At 40.9% G+C, this 17,985-nt stretch overlaps 3 protein-coding genes across 3 annotated transcripts; 2 read left to right on the forward strand and 1 right to left on the reverse strand.

Moving 5' to 3' along the window:
* Positions 1 to 233: 233 nt before the first annotated feature.
* Positions 234 to 3,136, reverse strand: sod2 (superoxide dismutase 2, mitochondrial). Its single transcript, XM_038727054.1, has 5 exons — positions 2,980 to 3,136; positions 2,228 to 2,433; positions 1,847 to 1,963; positions 984 to 1,163; positions 234 to 849 (listed from the first exon to the last, which is right to left on the reverse strand). The coding sequence occupies exons 1-5, from the start codon at positions 3,024 to 3,026 to the stop codon at positions 704 to 706; spliced, it is 696 nt and encodes a 231-aa protein (XP_038582982.1). The 5' UTR covers positions 3,027 to 3,136; the 3' UTR covers positions 234 to 703.
* Positions 3,137 to 5,004: 1,868 nt separating this feature from the next.
* LOC119908845 (WT1 associated protein) lies at positions 5,005 to 13,209 on the forward strand. Its single transcript, XM_038726746.1, has 8 exons — positions 5,005 to 5,199; positions 5,774 to 5,811; positions 5,919 to 5,974; positions 6,076 to 6,134; positions 6,311 to 6,438; positions 7,713 to 7,891; positions 10,258 to 10,412; positions 11,982 to 13,209. The coding sequence occupies exons 2-8, from the start codon at positions 5,782 to 5,784 to the stop codon at positions 12,635 to 12,637; spliced, it is 1,263 nt and encodes a 420-aa protein (XP_038582674.1). The 5' UTR covers positions 5,005 to 5,199; positions 5,774 to 5,781; the 3' UTR covers positions 12,638 to 13,209.
* Positions 13,210 to 13,803: 594 nt separating this feature from the next.
* On the forward strand, positions 13,804 to 17,850 carry acat2 (acetyl-CoA acetyltransferase 2). The gene is made up of 9 exons (XM_038726614.1): positions 13,804 to 13,977; positions 14,934 to 15,068; positions 15,209 to 15,390; positions 15,715 to 15,832; positions 15,928 to 16,071; positions 16,155 to 16,277; positions 16,417 to 16,571; positions 16,664 to 16,774; positions 16,972 to 17,850. The coding sequence occupies exons 1-9, from the start codon at positions 13,929 to 13,931 to the stop codon at positions 17,140 to 17,142; spliced, it is 1,188 nt and encodes a 395-aa protein (XP_038582542.1). The 5' UTR covers positions 13,804 to 13,928; the 3' UTR covers positions 17,143 to 17,850.
* Positions 17,851 to 17,985: the final 135 nt, after the last annotated feature.

A 17,985-nucleotide genomic window follows, 5' to 3' on the forward strand; every position in this document is an offset into this window, starting at 1 on the left:
AACAAAGATGTTTACTTTGCTTAACTTGAACATACGTCCAAAAATGTTATATTTAGAAACTCCATGACCCTGTGTTAAACACTCAGTGTGATCTTTATTGTCCTCTGGTGGGAGCATAAAGATCTGAATTTAACTAAAAAAGTACAACAATATTAATATTAGCTTTAAACACATGTTAAGGGGCATCTATCACAGTACATAGAAATAGAATAATGAAGCACCAACCATCAAGCTTTTACAATTGAATTCTTATAATTTTATTATAATACACCAAAAACATGGACTGCAATAACACAATCTGATTTTAGTGGGAGTTATTCGGACAATGACAAAGCTTATTGAATATGCACTTGGGGTATCTGACACCTATTTTACATGTATGGCAGCCAATATTTGGGTTTGACTGACAAAAGCTAGCCTTGATGTGAAGGGAGGCCAATTTGTGTGCTTACATGAAGTCTGGTGGCAGGGAACAGGCCTGAGATAAAAAGCACTTGCAAATAATTTGCTTTAACCTGTGTGGTATGTTTGCCACAAAGACAATGTAATCTGCAACAATATAGGAAGTATTTTAACAACTTAATCAACTTTGTTGCTGCTGATCCATCCATGAAAGGTAAAACTAAACATTGTTTGGATTTACTATTTGATCCAGGTCCAGCTAAGGGTGCAAGGGGTATTATTGTTATCTGAGGTTTAGATTCTACTTTTTGGCAGTCTGGAGACGCTCGCTCACATTCTCCCAGTTGATGATATTCCAGATAGCCTTAACATAGTCTGGACGCACATTTTTGTACTGAAGGTAGTAGGCATGCTCCCATACATCGATTCCAAGAAGGGGAATGAGACCTGAAGGTCGGAGACATGAAACAATTACCCTTGTGGCTCTGTTTCATAAGTGCCATGTGTATCAAGAAAAAATATAAAAGACATACTGTGGAAAGAAAGTCTTATCTGTACTTTAAAGCCGTTTTCCCACTGACCTGTAGATCCCTGCAGGGGATCCTGGTTAGCACAAGCAGCGATCCGAAGTCTTCCACTCTCCTTTTCGAAGCCCAGCCAGCCCCAGCCCGAGCCCTGCACTGCCACTGTCGCAGCAGACATCCTCTCCTTCATCTTCTGGAAGGAGCCAAAGTCCCGCTTAATGGCCTCCATCAGATCTCCTACAACAAGTGACACAGACAGGTACTATTTTAGGGAAATACTAGACATTAAAATCAAGAAACAAAAGGCATTATCTTTAAATTTAAGGTATTTACTTTTTTATATATTGTACATTCTCTGTAAGTAAGCTACCATTTTTTTTTTTAAATGTATTTTTAGGCAAGGCATTTAAAACTTTATTCTCAAGGATGTCCACTTATAATCAGTTAAGGTACCATCTTTGACCACTAGAGGGCAGAGTGACTAAAGAAAACAACCTTAATGTAACAAGGATGCCAGCTTTTCAGGCATGGACTACACAAACACTGTTTCTGATGAATTTAAGTCTACTATTAACTTCCTGCAATGTTTCACAAAGCACTCATTTACTTCACTCTGCTGTTTTGTGTTTAGAAGATCAGCTTGTCTCATCTTGTTCACTGGTAATGGCTGACTATGTTTTATATCATAGGTAGCTGGAGAGGGTGGTGAGACATACAAAGTCTTTGTGAGGTTCAGTAATAACCTGAAAACAAGTTACAAGCTGCACGAGCGGCAGAGTTGGCTGTTCACTCACAGCGGGTCAAACACTACTAGCAATCGTTTCAAATTACATCACGTGTTGCTTAATATGTTCACTAAACAGCTTGTCTTTCCTACACTCCTATGTTTTGTAAAGTTTTGGAATGTGTTTCTGCCTCACCCTGTGGCTCGCCTCCACCATTTGGAGAGAGGTTTGTCCAGAAGATAGTGTGGTTAATGTGGCCTCCTCCATTAAACTTCAGAGCAGGCTGGAGGGCAACCTGGGTCGTCACATCTCCTGACATACAAGCCAAATACATGCAGGTGAATATTAAGACATCAGATCTGTCAAAAACAAAATTACTGTTGATGTGTGAGATATAAGTTTAGAATATGGTGATAAATGTTCAGAAACACACAAATGTTTTCCTGACAAATGTATCCCGAGAGTCAACATTTAGATTACAATTTGATGTAGTTAATTATTTTAATACAAATGAATCCATCTTTGCATCCCCATACACAGAAGCAATTCACTGATTGGTTCATGCAAGTTTTGTACCCTTCGCTAGTGCCTCCTGATATTTCTCCTCTGTGATGTTAAGGTTGTTGACATAAGTGGCATGGTGCTTGCTGTGGTGCAGCTGCATTATTTCAGCATTGATGTGGGGCTCCAGGGCACCATAGTCGTAGGTCAGGTCAGGGAGCGTGTGCTTCTGCCTGGATGCAGCTACCAGGTTTACAGTTTGGCTGAGGCTGGCTGCGCATCTGAAACAAAGCAGAAGAAAAACTAACCATTTTGCCAGAAGTTTCCAAATGTATGGAGAGATAAAATTAACTTAGCTTCAAGTGATGCATATGTGATTAAATTGCCCAAGATAGCCTGGCACGGGTAACTTAGGCCCACGAGTTTAAGTTTCAACACGTTGATAAACCTTGAGCAATTGGATTGAAGTGACCTAATTTCTAGTGTTGATTGTGGATTAACATAACGTTACAGAAGTTAGGGGGTTAGATTTTATATGAACTGGTGGCACCTAGTTAGCTAGGTATGAACAAGTGTACTGACAATTCACAAAGAGGGCCACGAATGCAGGACTGTGCGATAACTCAACTAAATCCCCCATTTGGTGCGCCACAAGATACCCTTACTGAGCTGCTAAACTAAGTTAGCATCCTGGCTAGCTTACTGTTAGCTCTGAATAAACTGTCTCAAGTTCATGAGCAATCGCCACTAGCTAGAGTCAGCCGTCCTAACCCTGTGCACTTTAAGCAGGAAAATGGCACTAAATGGTACATTGTTATCAATTTTACCTGCGTATCTGACCAACTCTGCAAAGCATGTTCACGACAGTGCTCATAAGGTAGACAGGACAGAGCCGACACACTGGTAACTGCCCTTCAAATGTGCAATTTCAACTTGACAGCGAAGGCGACCGTACCATTCATGGTCACGTGGGGGTGTGACGAGAGTGCACAGAAATTAAATAAACCTTGACTGCAACTATTGAACTCAATACTCCTTTCAGAAATATTAATAGATAAGATATAATGACGTGTGATGGAAAGGTAATATATTGAAATATATTTTAACATTTTACAATATGATTTTAGCCCTCCCTCTCCAATGACATTTTCACGACAACTCACCCTTCTGGCTGGTTTTCCGTGGCCTTCATAAAGGTGCAAAGGAGCGCAGGTGAGGTGTTATTGCATATTTTGTTACAAAACTAATGTCCACTGTCATAAATTATTTTATTTTTATTTCCGTTATTAAATATGGGATTATTGGTAAATTAACAATATATGGTATAATGTAATATAGTCATATTTCTTGTAAAATGATTTTACATAAGTGGGCTGCACAATTTAGCATAATTATCAAAACGAACAGCATAGTAAGAATCACGTGAACATCTTCACCACAGCGGAGGCAATGTCAAAGATCGTCTATGTTAAGGAAAATGACTCACTCAGGAATAAAACCAACGAGACCTCAGTATTTTTAATAAAACACCAAATTTCATTTTGCAATAGCAGGTGTTAAACTTGGTGGGTACGTATAAATGCATAAATCGGGGAACACCAGGGATTCAGATGCCTGTATTGAGTTATTATATTGTTAATGATGTATAACAGGGCAAAAGCTCTGCTGGGTTCACAGCACAGCAGTACTACAACCACTCACATCATAAACTATTCTAACACAGCAACTAATTATTCACATTATGGATTTATCTGTAGATGATTTAGCTTATTAATCATTTGCCTTACAAAATGTAATCAAACATTGTGGAAAATATCCATCTCATTTTCCCAGTGGCCCTGGTTTCATCCTTGTTTCACGACAAAAACATGATAGGAGCAAATATTTACCATTGTGAAGCTAGAATGACAATGATTAATTAATTGACCCTTAACATTAATAACGATATTTAAATATTTTATTGATTGACTAACTGATTAATCAACTAATGGCTTCAGCTCAAAACTACACAGCTTTCAAATATGCCCATCCATGAAGAGCACCAAGCTGTGTATTGTTGTAGCCTATCCCAAAGGTGAACTTTAATACAATAAAAGCAAAAATGGGGGAATACAGAAATGCCACGTCTTTGTCTTTGACATAAACAACTATTTACTATTACCAGTGATGTATGAGGTACACAAATCTTTTACCTTGGTAATGTAAGTAAGTAGCTTTACCACAGTGTAGAAAAGTACTACTAAAAGTAAAGTAAAAGTCCTGCATTCAAAATGTCACATAAGTAAACGCATAAAAGTATCAGCATCAAAATATACAGAAAGTACAGAAAGAAAAGTACTCATTATGCAGAATGGCCCATTTTGTAATAATGTATATTATATTATTGGATTAGGCTAATTGATGCATTAAGGTGTGCATCACTTTAATGTTGTAGCTGATAAAAGTGGGTCAATTTTTTACTATAGCCTATATAGTCCCAGATAGCTTGTACATTTCACCAAGGGATCAATAAGTTTTATCTTTATCTATAATAATATCTCATAATTTATTTGTACATTATATTTTGTAATAGCCTATTAGTATGAATATGCAAAGTAAATAAAGTTAGCAAATATATTTTTTAAAGTGCAATTTTTCCCTCTGAATTGTTGGAGTAGCAGAAAATGTACCTCAAATTATATTTAAGTACAGTACTTACCAATGTACTTACCACCAGTGATTATTGTTATTTCAGCGTAAATATTAATTGACGAGGAGCACCCTCCCCCCCATTTCTCAGCCACGTGTTAGGATCCGGAAACCGCGGCGGAGTGAGACGTCCGGTTCTTCTCCCCCGTCTCTGGTCGTACTCTGCAGCAACGCGAGTGCAGCAACACACGGCCACAGCCATTCTGTGCTTCCCACAGTGACGAAGATGATGGTGATTACGGCGAAGCAAGTCAACTACATATAAATTCTCAGCAAATTTCAACGTAGTTGCATTTTTGCGCCTTGTAAAGAATCATTGAAGCCGAGAGGTTCCAGAAACATCGAAGGAAACGGGTCTGGTACGTGTTTTGAAGGCTGGAGGCCTGATATCTGCAACCAAGAGCCCGCTAGTTTCAGGAAAAGAAACGCAAGGGAGGGAGTCATTTCCTTCACCGCCATTTTGTGACAACAAGGAGCCGAAAACAGAGCCAAGATTTGCATGCTGCCAGGCGGAATATAAAGACAAATTTGTGGCTTATCGCTGTAGCGTTAGTTTCAGTCCTTCTATTTATTTTGCTAGCCGATGCTAAATGTTATTAGCACCTGAGCGTGAACCTTAGCTAGCTTATTTCTATTCCTTGCAGTCCATCGTTGCTGACTGCCACACCAGCTTACATTAGGCGCGACAGCTCTTATTAACCGGCAATGTTAACTTTTATTTGCTCGGCCAGGTGGTTAACTTAATCGCCGCACACATTTACCTTCGTTTATCAGAAAGCACAGCATTTGCAGCCGTTTAGCAAAGTTTTATACATTTCATATTTTACTGCGTGTGGACGCGTTAATGTTACAGCTAAAAATGATGCAGCCGCTCAGTCAGCACACGACATCAAGAAGTGATTAATGATGATTTCCTCTTATATTTACTTCTAGAGTTCACAATGACCAACGAGGAGCCTCTACCCAAGAAGGTGCGTCTAGTTTTGTTTATCGCGTGTTATGAACCCCTTCATGTCTAAATATGAGCATTTTTGGCTTATTTAACGTTATCTAACGACATGGGTTTTCTTCTCTATAGGTTCGCCTCAGTGAATCTGACATGAAGACCCTGACCAGAGAGGAGTTGTGCACAAGGTAGATATGAGCTCTCCAACCGGAGATTAATTATGTTGTGGGGAAACTTGATCTTTTTAGGTTGAGCTGTTAATGTTGACACATGTTCTGCTCCCCTTTAGGTGGAAACAGCATGAGGCATATGTCCAGGTCCTGGAGGCAAAATATACAGAGCTATGTTGTAAGTTAAATCTCTGTCACTTCAATGCCATTCAATATAACGTGAACATAATTTCTCCAGCCAGCATCTCTGACAGCAGTAGTTGAGACATGTTACAGCTAGCCTATAATTGGCTGTGTGTGAAAGGGATGCTTCTTCTGATGCTCTTTCTTTTCTTCCCCTATTCGCCGTCTTAGCCAATGATGTGCCTGGGCTGAAGGAGTCTGAGGAGAAGCTCAAGCAGCAGCAGCAGGAGTCTGCACGCAGGGAGAACATCTTGGTCATGCGACTTGCCACCAAGGAGCAGGAAATGCAAGAGTGCACAGTATGTATCTATTCCGTCTACTTTCTAAAATTGATTTTGACTGCTTCTATCAGAGTTGCAGATGCACCCAACAACTCTGAGTGTAACTGAACTCTTGTGTTCTCTAATCTTAGTTTAAGTACTCTGTGGCAGCAGCTGAGCATTACTATAATTATTGGTTAATTGTTGGATTTAAAAAAATAAATAAATTAATGGTGGGTTAAATGGCTACTATTGACAAATGCTTCTCACAAGTTGGCATGTCTTAAACTTTCTCTTTTACTCCAATCAATGGCAAAAAACCACATAGAAAGTACAGTGTATGTAATATTAATTGCAAAAATCAAGCAACATTTTTGCAAAGTTCTAATAAGCGAATGTTTTAATTTCTTCTTAGAAAGACTTAAAGCAATCATTTATTAAAACTGGAACCCTCAAATTTTCTCTGTATCAACAAATCTATTAATCAACATCATTTCAGCACTACATTGTAGTAATATTCATTCATTATCGTGGTATGTAGGCTAAAGGTTAATGGTGTAGAGGAGGGCATCCTTTGCTTTTATTAGATTGACAGCTCAGTGGATCACCCAGTGGCTTTATGGCAGCACATGCCAGTCTTGTAGGGCAGCTGAGGTAAACACAGAACACTCACTGCCGAGTAGAGGTTAGACAGGTTTTCAACTGTGGAGCCCTGTTGTCACTTTCTTTTTAACCCCTGAGCTGTAATGGGCAGGAGGCTGTTTTCAACTGAAATGCGAAACTCCTTAGCTGGCTGTTGTGTTTTGAGCCATAGTGGTTGCACCTTTTGCCTCACATGAAAATATATTCAAATGAGTTCTGTTGAAATTAGAGGTCATCGTTATTGTGACAGGTGAGTTTTTGTTTGCTTTTGAACTTGTCTGTCTTTCCTTGAAAGAAAATTCTACTGCTGGGCGTGTCATATCAAACAATAGCTTTTATGGAATTCAAATGGTCTTTGATGTAATTACAATTATTCTTAATAGCTGTGATTAATCATCTAAACAAGTATTTTTATTTTGTGGTTATCTGAATTTAAATCTAGATACTGTTCAAAACTGACTAAGCGTACAATTTGAAAAGGCAGCATGCAGAAATTGCTCAACTTTTAGTTATTGCTAATAATTCTTATTATTGCTCCACAATAATTACTAATGTGACTCCATTGAGTGGAGAGTGGACAAGCTACAGGACTGGCAGTCCTGAACAGTCAAAAGCAGTTCATTGGGAGACAACTTTACCAGTCAGTAACACCCGTTTCTTTTAATCTGCAGACCCAGATCCAGTACCTCAAGCAAGTCCAGCAGCCGAGTGCGGCCCAACTGCGGTCATCTATGGTGGACCCAGCCATCAACTTGTTTTTCCTCAAAATGAAGGCTGAACTAGAACAGACTAAAGACAAACTGGAGCAGGCGCAAAATGAACTGAGTGCCTGGAAATTTACACCTGATAGGTAAAGACAATCAAAATAACCCCCCTCCCCCCAAAAAAGTCAAGACTTCCTCATGCCCCCCACCCTCACTCTCACTGCAGGCATGCAGGAACAATGGTGGGGGGGGGGCTGACAAATGCTGTACTCACCACGAGACTCAGACTTTACAGAAAGCCAGTCACTGCAAAACAAAACTGTTTTTGTACTCTTGCACTGTGCCAGCTACATATCACATAACCTAAAGAGAAAAGACAGAATGGTCAGGTGACACTTGTGTTTCAGCTTTCTCCCCTCGTATCCCCTCACCGTCCAAGGGCCTGAAGGAGTCCGGACTGTTCCTGAAGAGGTGGTCACTCACTTCCCGACACGGATATGCCCTCCCCGTACCCTCAGCCCAAACCAGACAGTTCACACATTAAATAGGGGGGTCAAGGTGGAGGGTGAGTCAGGCAGGGAGCATCCCTAGCCTAAAACAGCAATTGAACATTTTACAGACAATTCCCCAGCTTGGTTTATAAAGACTTTAACTGTGGATTACACCACACACATACCCCTTCTAGTCTGCCTGAGAAACCTAAAGACTTTTTGGACAGTCTAGATACATTGCAGTAACATGAGGAAAGTTTCTAGGATTTAAAAGTTAAGACTTCGGGGGGGGGGGGAAGAGTCACTAGAAATGATAAGACTGTGAGCGGAGCCAGATCCTTGGTCCACAGAGGACTATGTTTCAGGCATGAGGGTCCAGTCGCCTGTGTCTTTGAACATGGGCCCACTCACGGTAGAGTGTATTTACCTGTTTTATTTTGTGACTTTTGTTTTTATTGGCATTTAATTTGATCTTTCTGTTGTTTCTCTCAAACGAACACTTACTGCAGTGTGCGTGTGAACTAAGAAGGATCATTGGCTTTGATTGTTTATACTTTAAAAAAAAACATTTGCACTTTTATAATGAATTAAGCTTTGCTTGATTCTTCAAATGAGTAATGAACCACACTGCTGTAGGTGCATTGAGTGCTGTTTTCAAGTTGTGAATGCAAATGTCTTTAACAAGTCATGTTATGAGTTGATGAGAATGTATTTATTGTATGTGTATTTTTGTTATTGACCCTTACAATCTCTCCCTCAGCCATCTGCACTAATAGCTAATTAGATGTCTCTTTATCACCTGTGTGGCACAGATCTTGAGCCACAGAATTGTTTTTAGAATGAAACACGTGGAATCTGTTATGTCTTCCTGTTTTTTAAAAAAGACATTTATACTCCAGTGAGATTTGAGCTGGCAGTGTATTCACAGCCTTTTGAGAGCTAAAAGCGTACGTCTTCCCAGTCCTTTAGATGAACTATTAGATATAACCACTAAACTGCTGAGAAGAAGTGCGGTAAATGCAATTAACTCTATAATCTACAGTGCTTTTATGACAAGTAAGACTAAGATACATGGTTTTCTGCGCTATTACCGTGTTAATGACTGCTGCTGCTTTTATATGGTACAGTTACTGGGTTCATTTGCCATTACTGTTAAAATGTAATTTTCCTTTGGCCAGATGATTTCCATAGGCATTTATAGACTAAAGAGTTGACAGCTAATTATGGTTTCAAATGACATGTTTGCCTGTCACTTGTTTGCAAATTTGGCACAGTAACTGCTAATGTAAAAATTCAACAGGTGTGCTGGACCGTTGGAGCATTTCTGAAGTTGAGAAGGCAGCACCTTTTAAGCTATTTGATTTTACTGTTGAAGCACTTGCTCCTGTGTATTTAAAGTGATGACTACACAAAACCTGTGCCTGGTTCTGCAGTGCACATTTCCTTGTTTGCTACTCATAGTTAAAGATTGATATTTAAATTGTAGCTTTTCTTGTAGCGTGTCATTCTAATATTACTGTTACATTTTTATTCTGCTTTTTCTTAACACCCAGTGATGTAGCGAGTGTGTGTACGAATTTGAGAATTTGGTGGCGGCAGAATTGCTACTGTTATTTTAAAAGTGCAACACGGTGAATTAAGTTAAAAGTGTAAGAATTAGTTCCAAAGAAGTGTGGGTCTAGGTAGCCTGTTTTGGGTTTCAGCAGATTTTAGTACATACTCATAATTGAACTTTTAATTTAGTTATAGGAAAAAATGTGAGTTTGAACTTGAATAAGAAAATAATTTATTTGTGCAAAACAGATTTGTGTCAGAGGGATCCTGATAATTTTGTATTGCATTGGAATCTAAGGGATATAATGTTATGTGGCTGGAGAGTCATTAATGGATGGCCAGGTTGAAGAGTTTCTGTTGACCCTTGGCTCATGGATTGGGCAGTTGGAACAGATCAGTGGCATCTCATTACCTGTTGCCTTTGTCTCCTGGTTCACTGTGTGATGTGAGACTTGTTTCCCTTACAGCCAAACGGGGAAGAAACTGATGGCCAAGTGTCGAATGCTGATTCAGGAAAACCAGGAGTTGGGTAGGCAGTTGTCCCAAGGACGCATTGCCCAGCTGGAAGCGGAGTTGGCTCTGCAGAAGAAGTACAGCGAGGAGCTCAAGACCAGTCAAGACGGTGAGAACATGAGCGGCATCCACATCTCACAGCCTGACTATTTTTACTTTACTATGTGTGAATGCTTTCAAAAATAGACATGTTAATAGATTCTGTTTATCATTTACCAAAATGCTATGTGAATGGCTGAAGAACTGTCTAAATCAAATCATTATTTAGTGCGACTACCCTTTGCTTGGGTACTCTTGCATATAGATTTTGAAGGAACTCTGCAGGTAGGTTTGCCCAAACATCTTGGAGAACTACCCACAGTCCTTCTGTGGATTTAGGCAGCCTCAGTTGCTTCTCCCTCTTCGTGTAACCTCAGAGACTCCATGATGTTGAGATCAGGGCTCTGTGGGGACCATACCATCACTTCCAGAACTTACTGTTGTTCTTTAAGCTGAAGATGGTCCTTAATAACTTTCGCTTTATGTTTGGGGTCGTTGTCATGCTGCAGAATAAATTTGGGGCCCATCAGATGCCTCCCTGATGGTATTGCTGGATGAAAAAGTTTCTGCCTGTACTTCTCAGCACTACGGAGCCCATTCATTCTGATCAGATCCCCAACTCCTTTTGCAATAATACAGCCCCAAACTTGCAAGGAACGTCAACCATGCTTCATCATTCTTCGTCATTCTTGAACCGCTCTCTAGCTGCTGCAGCCAGATGTTTCAAATTTTGACCCATCAGTCCAGAGCACTAGCTGACATTTTTCTACAACCCAGGTTCTGCATTGCTGTGTATAGTTGAGTCATTTGGCCTTGTTTCCATGTTGGAGGCATGGCTTTTTGCCATAAGTCTTCCATGAAGGCCACTTCTGACCAGATTTCTCTGGACATCAGGTGGGTGAATCGTGGTTCTACGTGTCTATTTTAGTTCTGAGTTGATGGCACTGCTGGACATCTTCTGAGGGCAGGAAGCATGATGAGTCTTTCATCTGCTGCGGTAAGATTCTTTGGCCAACCACTGTGTATATGGTCCTGTAGATGGCCTGTTTCTTTGTGCATCTTGAAAAGAGCTTGGACAGCACATCTGGAAACCCCTGTCTGCCTTGGAATTTCTGCTTGGGAGAGACCCTGCTGATGCTGTATAACTACCTTGCATCTTGTTGCTGTGCTCAGTCTTGCCATCGTGAATGACTTGACAACAAACTTCTTCGTCTTCAGCAACTTTACCTTGTTAGCTGAGTTTTGCTGTTTCAGTTAATGATTGTGTTTAACCTACATAATGAATTGGTGATTGTTAGTAGATTGGTATAATTGTTTAATCATACACCGGATGATGTGCTTACAAAATCCCTGACTTTGTGCAAGTGTACCTAGAAGAATTGGTGCTGTTTTAAGGCAAAGGGTGGTCACACCAAATACTGATTTGATTTAGACTTTTCTTCCGTGACTCACTCTGCATTTTGGTAATTGATCAACTAAATCTATTAACATCGATATTTTTGAAAGCATTCTTAGTTTACATGATTTTTTCCACATCTGCTTAAAACTCTTGCACAGTACTGTACATCTTTTAAACATGTTACTGTTGATTTGATTTTTGACTGTTGACTTTTCTGTTCCTGATCTCCGTCTCTCCCAGAGTTGAATGACTTTATCATCCAGCTAGACGAGGAGGTGGAGGGGATGCAGAGCACTATCCTCGTCCTGCAGCAGCAGTTGAAGGAGTCTCGTCAGCAGCTGTCTCAAACCCAGGGGGCATTGGCTGGAGCAGGACCCAGCAGGACTTCACCCACCGCTTCCAGCTTGTCCGCTGTACCGTCCACCCAGCCTGAGCAGGCCAGCGCACCCTCTGAACCAATAGGCAAAGACTACGGGAGGGTCTCCAATGGACCAAGCAATGGCAACTCATCCCAGAGGAGCGAGACCACTACACCCAGCCTGTACCGGGAGGTCAGCAGCACAGAGGAAGACTTTCCCATGTCCCCCATGGTCTCCAGCCCCGGTGACGCTGAAACCAAACTGTCCAACCACTCGGAGGAGGTGTCCGGGAGTCAGACTGCTGCTGGGAGAGTTGGAGGACCTGTGGGTTTCGGGAGCCAGTTGAGTGCAGGGTACGAGAGCGTGGACTCTCCGACGGGAAGCGAGACATCATTGACTCAGCACTCGAATGACACAGACTCCACCGACCCCCATGAGGACAAGGCTGCCCTGGTGACCAAGGGCACCAGGACTGCAGGGTCACGGCACACTCAGAACGGCCTAGACTCCAGTACGAGCGACAGTGCCGTTTTGTAATGTACTTTGACATGTACTGTCTTTTCTTTCTATTTTTATTTTTTTTTTATACAATATACAAACAAGGCAACAAATGCATAGTCTGTAACACAGCACTGCTGTCCCAAGACGTTTTGTTTTCACCCTCCTCCCCTTGCCTATCGTGATGCCTCTGTCACATTTGTGTTGCTAAACAGGGATATAACCGGTATGGGTTAATGTTAGAATTGAATTGAGTGGATGTATGATTTAAAACTAGTACGTTTCATTCTGCTGTTTATTTGAGCACGTCTATGCTGTTCTTGTTTGAGCTCTTGACACTGAAATCAGGCATCTGGTGTTGTAACTCATCGTCAAAAGTCAGTAAAATCACTGAATTACAGTAGCTTCGCAAATATTCAAGGTCATTTTTTAGATGTTGGCCTGTGTTTTTTCTTTTTTTTTTTTTTAATGCAATTTTAATTTTTCATTGACAAAAATTCTGTTCAAAAGATTCTGTTAAATTGTGAGTAGTTTGTATGCGATGTTCATATTATTCTGACTTCAGTCCTTTTCATGTACTGACCAAATACCAATAAAGATTTTTAATACTACCGAGAGAGCCATTTTTACTTGTGTAAACTATTGTCTCACAGCATAAATGGCCATAAAAGGCCTCATCATACCCACTGGGTCAGAAAGACCGCTCCTTGAGTTTGTTTTAACAAAATATACTACAAAGAGGGTGAACATGTATAAAATAAGTTTTGCTTGTGTTATGAGTTACGGTGCACTTAATTTTACATAATCTTTTACATAAATCTCATGAACATAATGAAACTTTATTAAAACCAGGAGGAAAATTAAACATTACAGTAGCATATGGAGAGGTACAAAGGAACAGGAAGTAAGAAAATGCAAAAGTTACAAGTTTTAAAAAGTACATTACCCTAACCAGTGTGCAAAACCAACAGTGCAGTTTCTGATCATCAAGATTAAAATGGCATAGCAGTTCATTGGAAAGCATAATGTTAAAAGTACAACAAATATAAAATGAACAATATATAGTGGAAGTCTTGACTAACTGTGTGGCCTTCAAAGTGACATTCAGCTCAACTGAAAGTGGCATTATAATGAATGAAGACTCATCCTCCAAACACACGGTGGCACTGTAATGCATACTCCCACCAGTTACACTTGCACATATCCGTGTATCAGTGCAGGTCTGACAGGCAGGCAGGAGTGGACACAGTCTACGGTCTATGTACAGTCTTTGGTGGACACCAGTGGACACACAGGAACAACACTTGAAAGCAACGACTTCAACCCCAAAATGAACACCGAGCCTGTTGTCATCGTCTCTGCTGCTCGGACACCGATTGGTAAGTTTTCAATATCTCCCTAGAAGCATGCGCATTCTTTTGAAACTGTTTGCAACATTTGTAACGTTACTTGACTGTTGCTAACAATGCGGCTTGTAGTCGCTGTAGTCAAACTAAGTGTAGTGGAAGTTAATAATTATTACAGCTATCATATCTCTCTGTATTTACATACAGTCCCGTGAGATGATGTGTTGTCATTTGTCAGGTTTAATTTTGCGAAGTGGTTGATGTCATTCAATTAAATACGTCTGCGTCTTGCAGCGCTCTGATTGGTTCGCGCATGTGTCAGGATTGTTCTGTGACCTGTGATTGGCTGGCTGCTCATAGTGCCACGGAGCACGAGCTTCCTATCATTGGTTACTTACAACATGTCCCGTGTGTCAAGAGCAGGTTGGGCGTGTTTCCTCTCTAAGATGTGATAACCTTTTTGTTAGGCCTGTTTGTTAAGCAAAATGATGCACAATGATATAAAAGAGGAAATTCTAATAATGACCTAAACAATTTAATTTTATTTATATAGTGCCAATTCATAACAGAAGTTATCTCTTTGCACTTTTCATATAGAGCTAAACAACTGATTATGTGAATGAATTCAGTAGGGTTGAAGGACCGCTGCAACATCTGCATATCTACCCTTCTTTGTATGGGGAAAGATGAATATACACTGTGACCATGGTGTACTATCTAAAATAGCAAGATATGTAGATCACCTTGTCAATACTGTTGGCAAATAATTTTATTTTCTGTCAGCTAATTAATTGACTAAATGTTGAGGAACTAAACCCAACCACATTCTCTTTATCCTTAAACAACTTCCATTTGATACAGCCTTTGATAGTTATTTGGGCTGTGTAAGCCTAAAAAGTCTCCCCTTGTAAAATGGTGGATAAATGGTCTTCCACTGTGTCCCTGATTATGTGCAAATGCTACAACATCTTCTCCGCATTTTTACACAGGGTGCTTGAACGGTGCTCTGTCCACGGTGCCTCTGCATGACCTGTGTTCAGTGGTGATCAAGGACGTCCTGAAGCGGGCTGGAGTGAAGCCAGAAGAGGTCTCTGAGGTTATCATGGGACACGTGCTAACAGCAGGTGAAAGCTCAGGAGAGAAAACTGTGGCAGAGGTTCCACATTCATGTGTCGACTTAATAGTTTTTGGGCAAAATCAGTCCGATATGACTTTGTCTCATTGGTATTCACTTCCCATTGTATTTTTCCTTTCTGTCCTTAAGGTCATGGTCAGAATCCAGCACGTCAGGCCAGTGTTGGGGCAGGTATTCCCTACCCTGTCCCGGCCTGGAGCTGCCAGATGGTGTGCGGCTCTGGGCTGAAGGCTGTGTGTCTGGGAGCTCAGTCCATCCAGGCTGGAGAGTCAGCTGTGGTGGTTGCAGGGGGCATGGAGAGTATGAGCAGGGTAGGTTACGACACACGTAGGGTGAGAGGAATATAAAATAGTGGACAAGCGGTCATATCAGACGGATACAGGAGTGTGTAGGAATCCTCTTTAAAAAAAAACAAAAAAACAACGATAATAAACAGGGCTGCTTAATGAAAATAAAACACTTAAGACAAAATTCTTGCAAAAACATCTCTTTACCATCATGGCCTTCAACTTTACTTAGAGGTTTTATCCATTTTAGTATTTATAGGCATATTTCAAACAGTTAAGATGTGAGGGGAGTCCAGATTTCCTTGATGATAAGACGTCTTAACAGTTTGTTTCCTGGTTCAACCTAAGGCCCCTCACACACTGCAAATGAGAGCAGGTTTGAAAATGGGAGACGCCTCCCTGCAGGACTCCATGGTGGCTGACGGCCTGACGGACGCATTCCACGGCTACCACATGGGCATCACAGGTGTGTGCATGGCTGAGAATACATGGTCACACGCTTTTGACTGCCACATGTCTAAATGAGTGTTTATTTATTCAATCTCATGAATATTGTATCAGCTGAGAATGTGGCGACGCAGTGGAAAGTCAGTCGAGAGGAGCAGGACCAGTTTGCTGTCCAGTCCCAGAACAGAACAGAGGCTGCACAGAAAGCAGGACATTTTGTTCAAGAGATTGTTCCAGTCATGGTTTCCTCCAGAAAAGGCAAGGAGTTGTTGAGCGATTTATTATCTAATTTATCCTTCAGTTTCAGAGAAGTTGGGTCATCATTTGTCTGTCATCCTCAGGTCCCATTGAGGTCAAGGTGGATGAGTTTCCTCGCCACGGCAGCAACTTGGAGAGCATGTCCAAACTCAAACCCTGCTTCATTAAGAACAGCAGTGGCACCGTCACGGCTGGAAACGCCTCAGGTTGGAGAGTTTTGTTTGACACAGAGACGATGCCACAGAGTTTTATCTCACTGACCAAACAGATGTCTGCCACAGCAGTTCTCTTAAGTGCTAGCTTTTTCAAAATTAATTTCTAAAGCAGCTTTTTAAAAAACTCTAGGTATTAATGATGGAGCAGCAGCAACTGTCCTAATGAACCAATCAGAGGCTGCGAGGCGTGGCTTAAAGCCCATGGCCAGAATCGTATCATGGGCTCAAGCTGGCCTTGACCCGTCCATCATGGGAACTGGACCAATACCAGCCATCAGGAAAGCGGTGAGAAATCCGAAGCAACTACATGTAACAATAATTGGGGGGGGGGGAGAAAAAAGCTGCTTTAATATGACATTCTCTTCTTGTTCTTATAGGTTGAGAAAGCAGGCTGGCAGCTGGATCACGTCGACTTATTTGAGATTAATGAAGCGTTTGCTGCCCAGTCTATCGCTGTGGTTAAAGAGCTTGGCTTAAATGTAGACAAGGTAAGAGTATAGCATCACTTTGAGATTGTAAATTTGATGTCACATTTATCTAATGTCTCCATTAAACTGACATCAGAGAATACTACACACAAATGTTAAGAAAAAATAAGAGTTTCTTTGAAGCAATAAGATCCTCTAGTCAGTTTTACTCCAGGAACATGTGCAGCACTATAACGCTGTTATTCTCGTCCTCTCAGGTGAATGTGAATGGTGGTGCCATTTCTCTGGGCCATCCCATTGGTATGTCCGGCTGTAGAGTGCTGGTAACCTTGTTGCACGCACTTCAGAGGACCGGAGGCTGTAAGGGCGTGGCGTCTCTCTGCATTGGAGGAGGGATGGGCATCGCCATGTGCGTGGAGAGGGTTTGAGATGAAACCCTAGCGCTGCTTTGTGGATTGCACTTAATCTCATTTTGAATGGATAAAGGGATACTGTAACTCATTGTTTACACTACAGGACGATATAAGGGTTTACCTGGGGTCTTCTAAAGTGAATATGTTGTGATTGTTGGATCATACCCAATAATAGTATGTCATTTTCACTGTGAACTTAATTTCACCTTTCCTGAGGTTCTAGCTATGTGGGTTATGTCTAGATGATCTAATATATGCTGACGGCTTAAACATAATAGGTACCATGCTGCAGCTGGTAGTTGTTGGCAAGCAACCAATGAAGAGAGGCTGTTTTTCCCTTCAAAATAACTTGCTTTCAGTTACCTGTACAACTGAAAAAACTCAAACTAAAACCGCAAAGGCAAGTCTATATTATCGATAACAGTATTGATGAGTTTTGGAAGACATGCCATCTTTTCTGTAGAGCATTTTTAAGTTATAGTGTCATTTATTTGATAATTGTTTAAACCACTCAATAGATTTTGGTTGCTCTGAAAAACTGATCAACATTCCACTTTTTCTAATCAATTGTGCAGATGGCAGCCTTGAAACACAGCAAAGTGCCAAAACATTAAGTATGCTAACCTCCTCAAACCATGTGCTTCCTGTACACAGCCAGATGTTTGTGAAAACGTCTCCTATAATCTAGCTGTTCTACATATCAATAAAGAATTATAAGCCATAGAGTTCAAAACATCTTTGAAACCCATATATCAAAGCCTGCACAAAAACACAGCCAGTAGGGGTGGGAATCGCAGGGTACCACACGATGCGATACACGGCTCACGATAACGATATCACGATACAGCAATTCTGCAA

Source organism: Micropterus salmoides, unplaced genomic scaffold (assembly GCF_014851395.1).
Source record: "Micropterus salmoides isolate LMB-PRFRI ecotype aquatic unplaced genomic scaffold, ASM1485139v1 Ms_hic_scaffold_18, whole genome shotgun sequence".
In the NCBI taxonomy this organism is placed as follows: domain Eukaryota; kingdom Metazoa; phylum Chordata; class Actinopteri; order Centrarchiformes; family Centrarchidae; genus Micropterus; species Micropterus salmoides.

Bases quoted from the DNA above. Each gene is read 5' to 3' on its own strand.
- sod2 (XM_038727054.1), bottom strand. From the start codon at position 3,026: ATGAGCACTGTCGTGAACATGCTTTGCAGAGTTGGTCAGATACGCAG. The intron at 2,434-2,979 runs GTAAAATTGATA...GCTTTGTTTCAG, and splicing joins AGAGTTGGTCAGATACGCAG to ATGCGCAGCCAGCCTCAGCC. The intron at 850-983 runs GTCAGTGGGAAA...TCCGACCTTCAG, and splicing joins TCCCCTGCAGGGATCTACAG to GTCTCATTCCCCTTCTTGGA.
- LOC119908845 (XM_038726746.1), top strand. From the start codon at position 5,782: ATGACCAACGAGGAGCCTCTACCCAAGAAG. The intron at 5,975-6,075 runs GTAGATATGAGC...GCTCCCCTTTAG, and splicing joins AGAGAGGAGTTGTGCACAAG to GTGGAAACAGCATGAGGCAT. The intron at 7,892-10,257 runs GTAAAGACAATC...TTTCCCTTACAG, and splicing joins TGGAAATTTACACCTGATAG to CCAAACGGGGAAGAAACTGA.
- acat2 (XM_038726614.1), top strand. From the start codon at position 13,929: ATGAACACCGAGCCTGTTGTCATCGTCTCTGCTGCTCGGACACCGATT. The intron at 16,278-16,416 runs GTTGGAGAGTTT...AAAAAACTCTAG, and splicing joins CACGGCTGGAAACGCCTCAG to GTATTAATGATGGAGCAGCA. The intron at 16,572-16,663 runs GTGAGAAATCCG...TTGTTCTTATAG, and splicing joins TACCAGCCATCAGGAAAGCG to GTTGAGAAAGCAGGCTGGCA.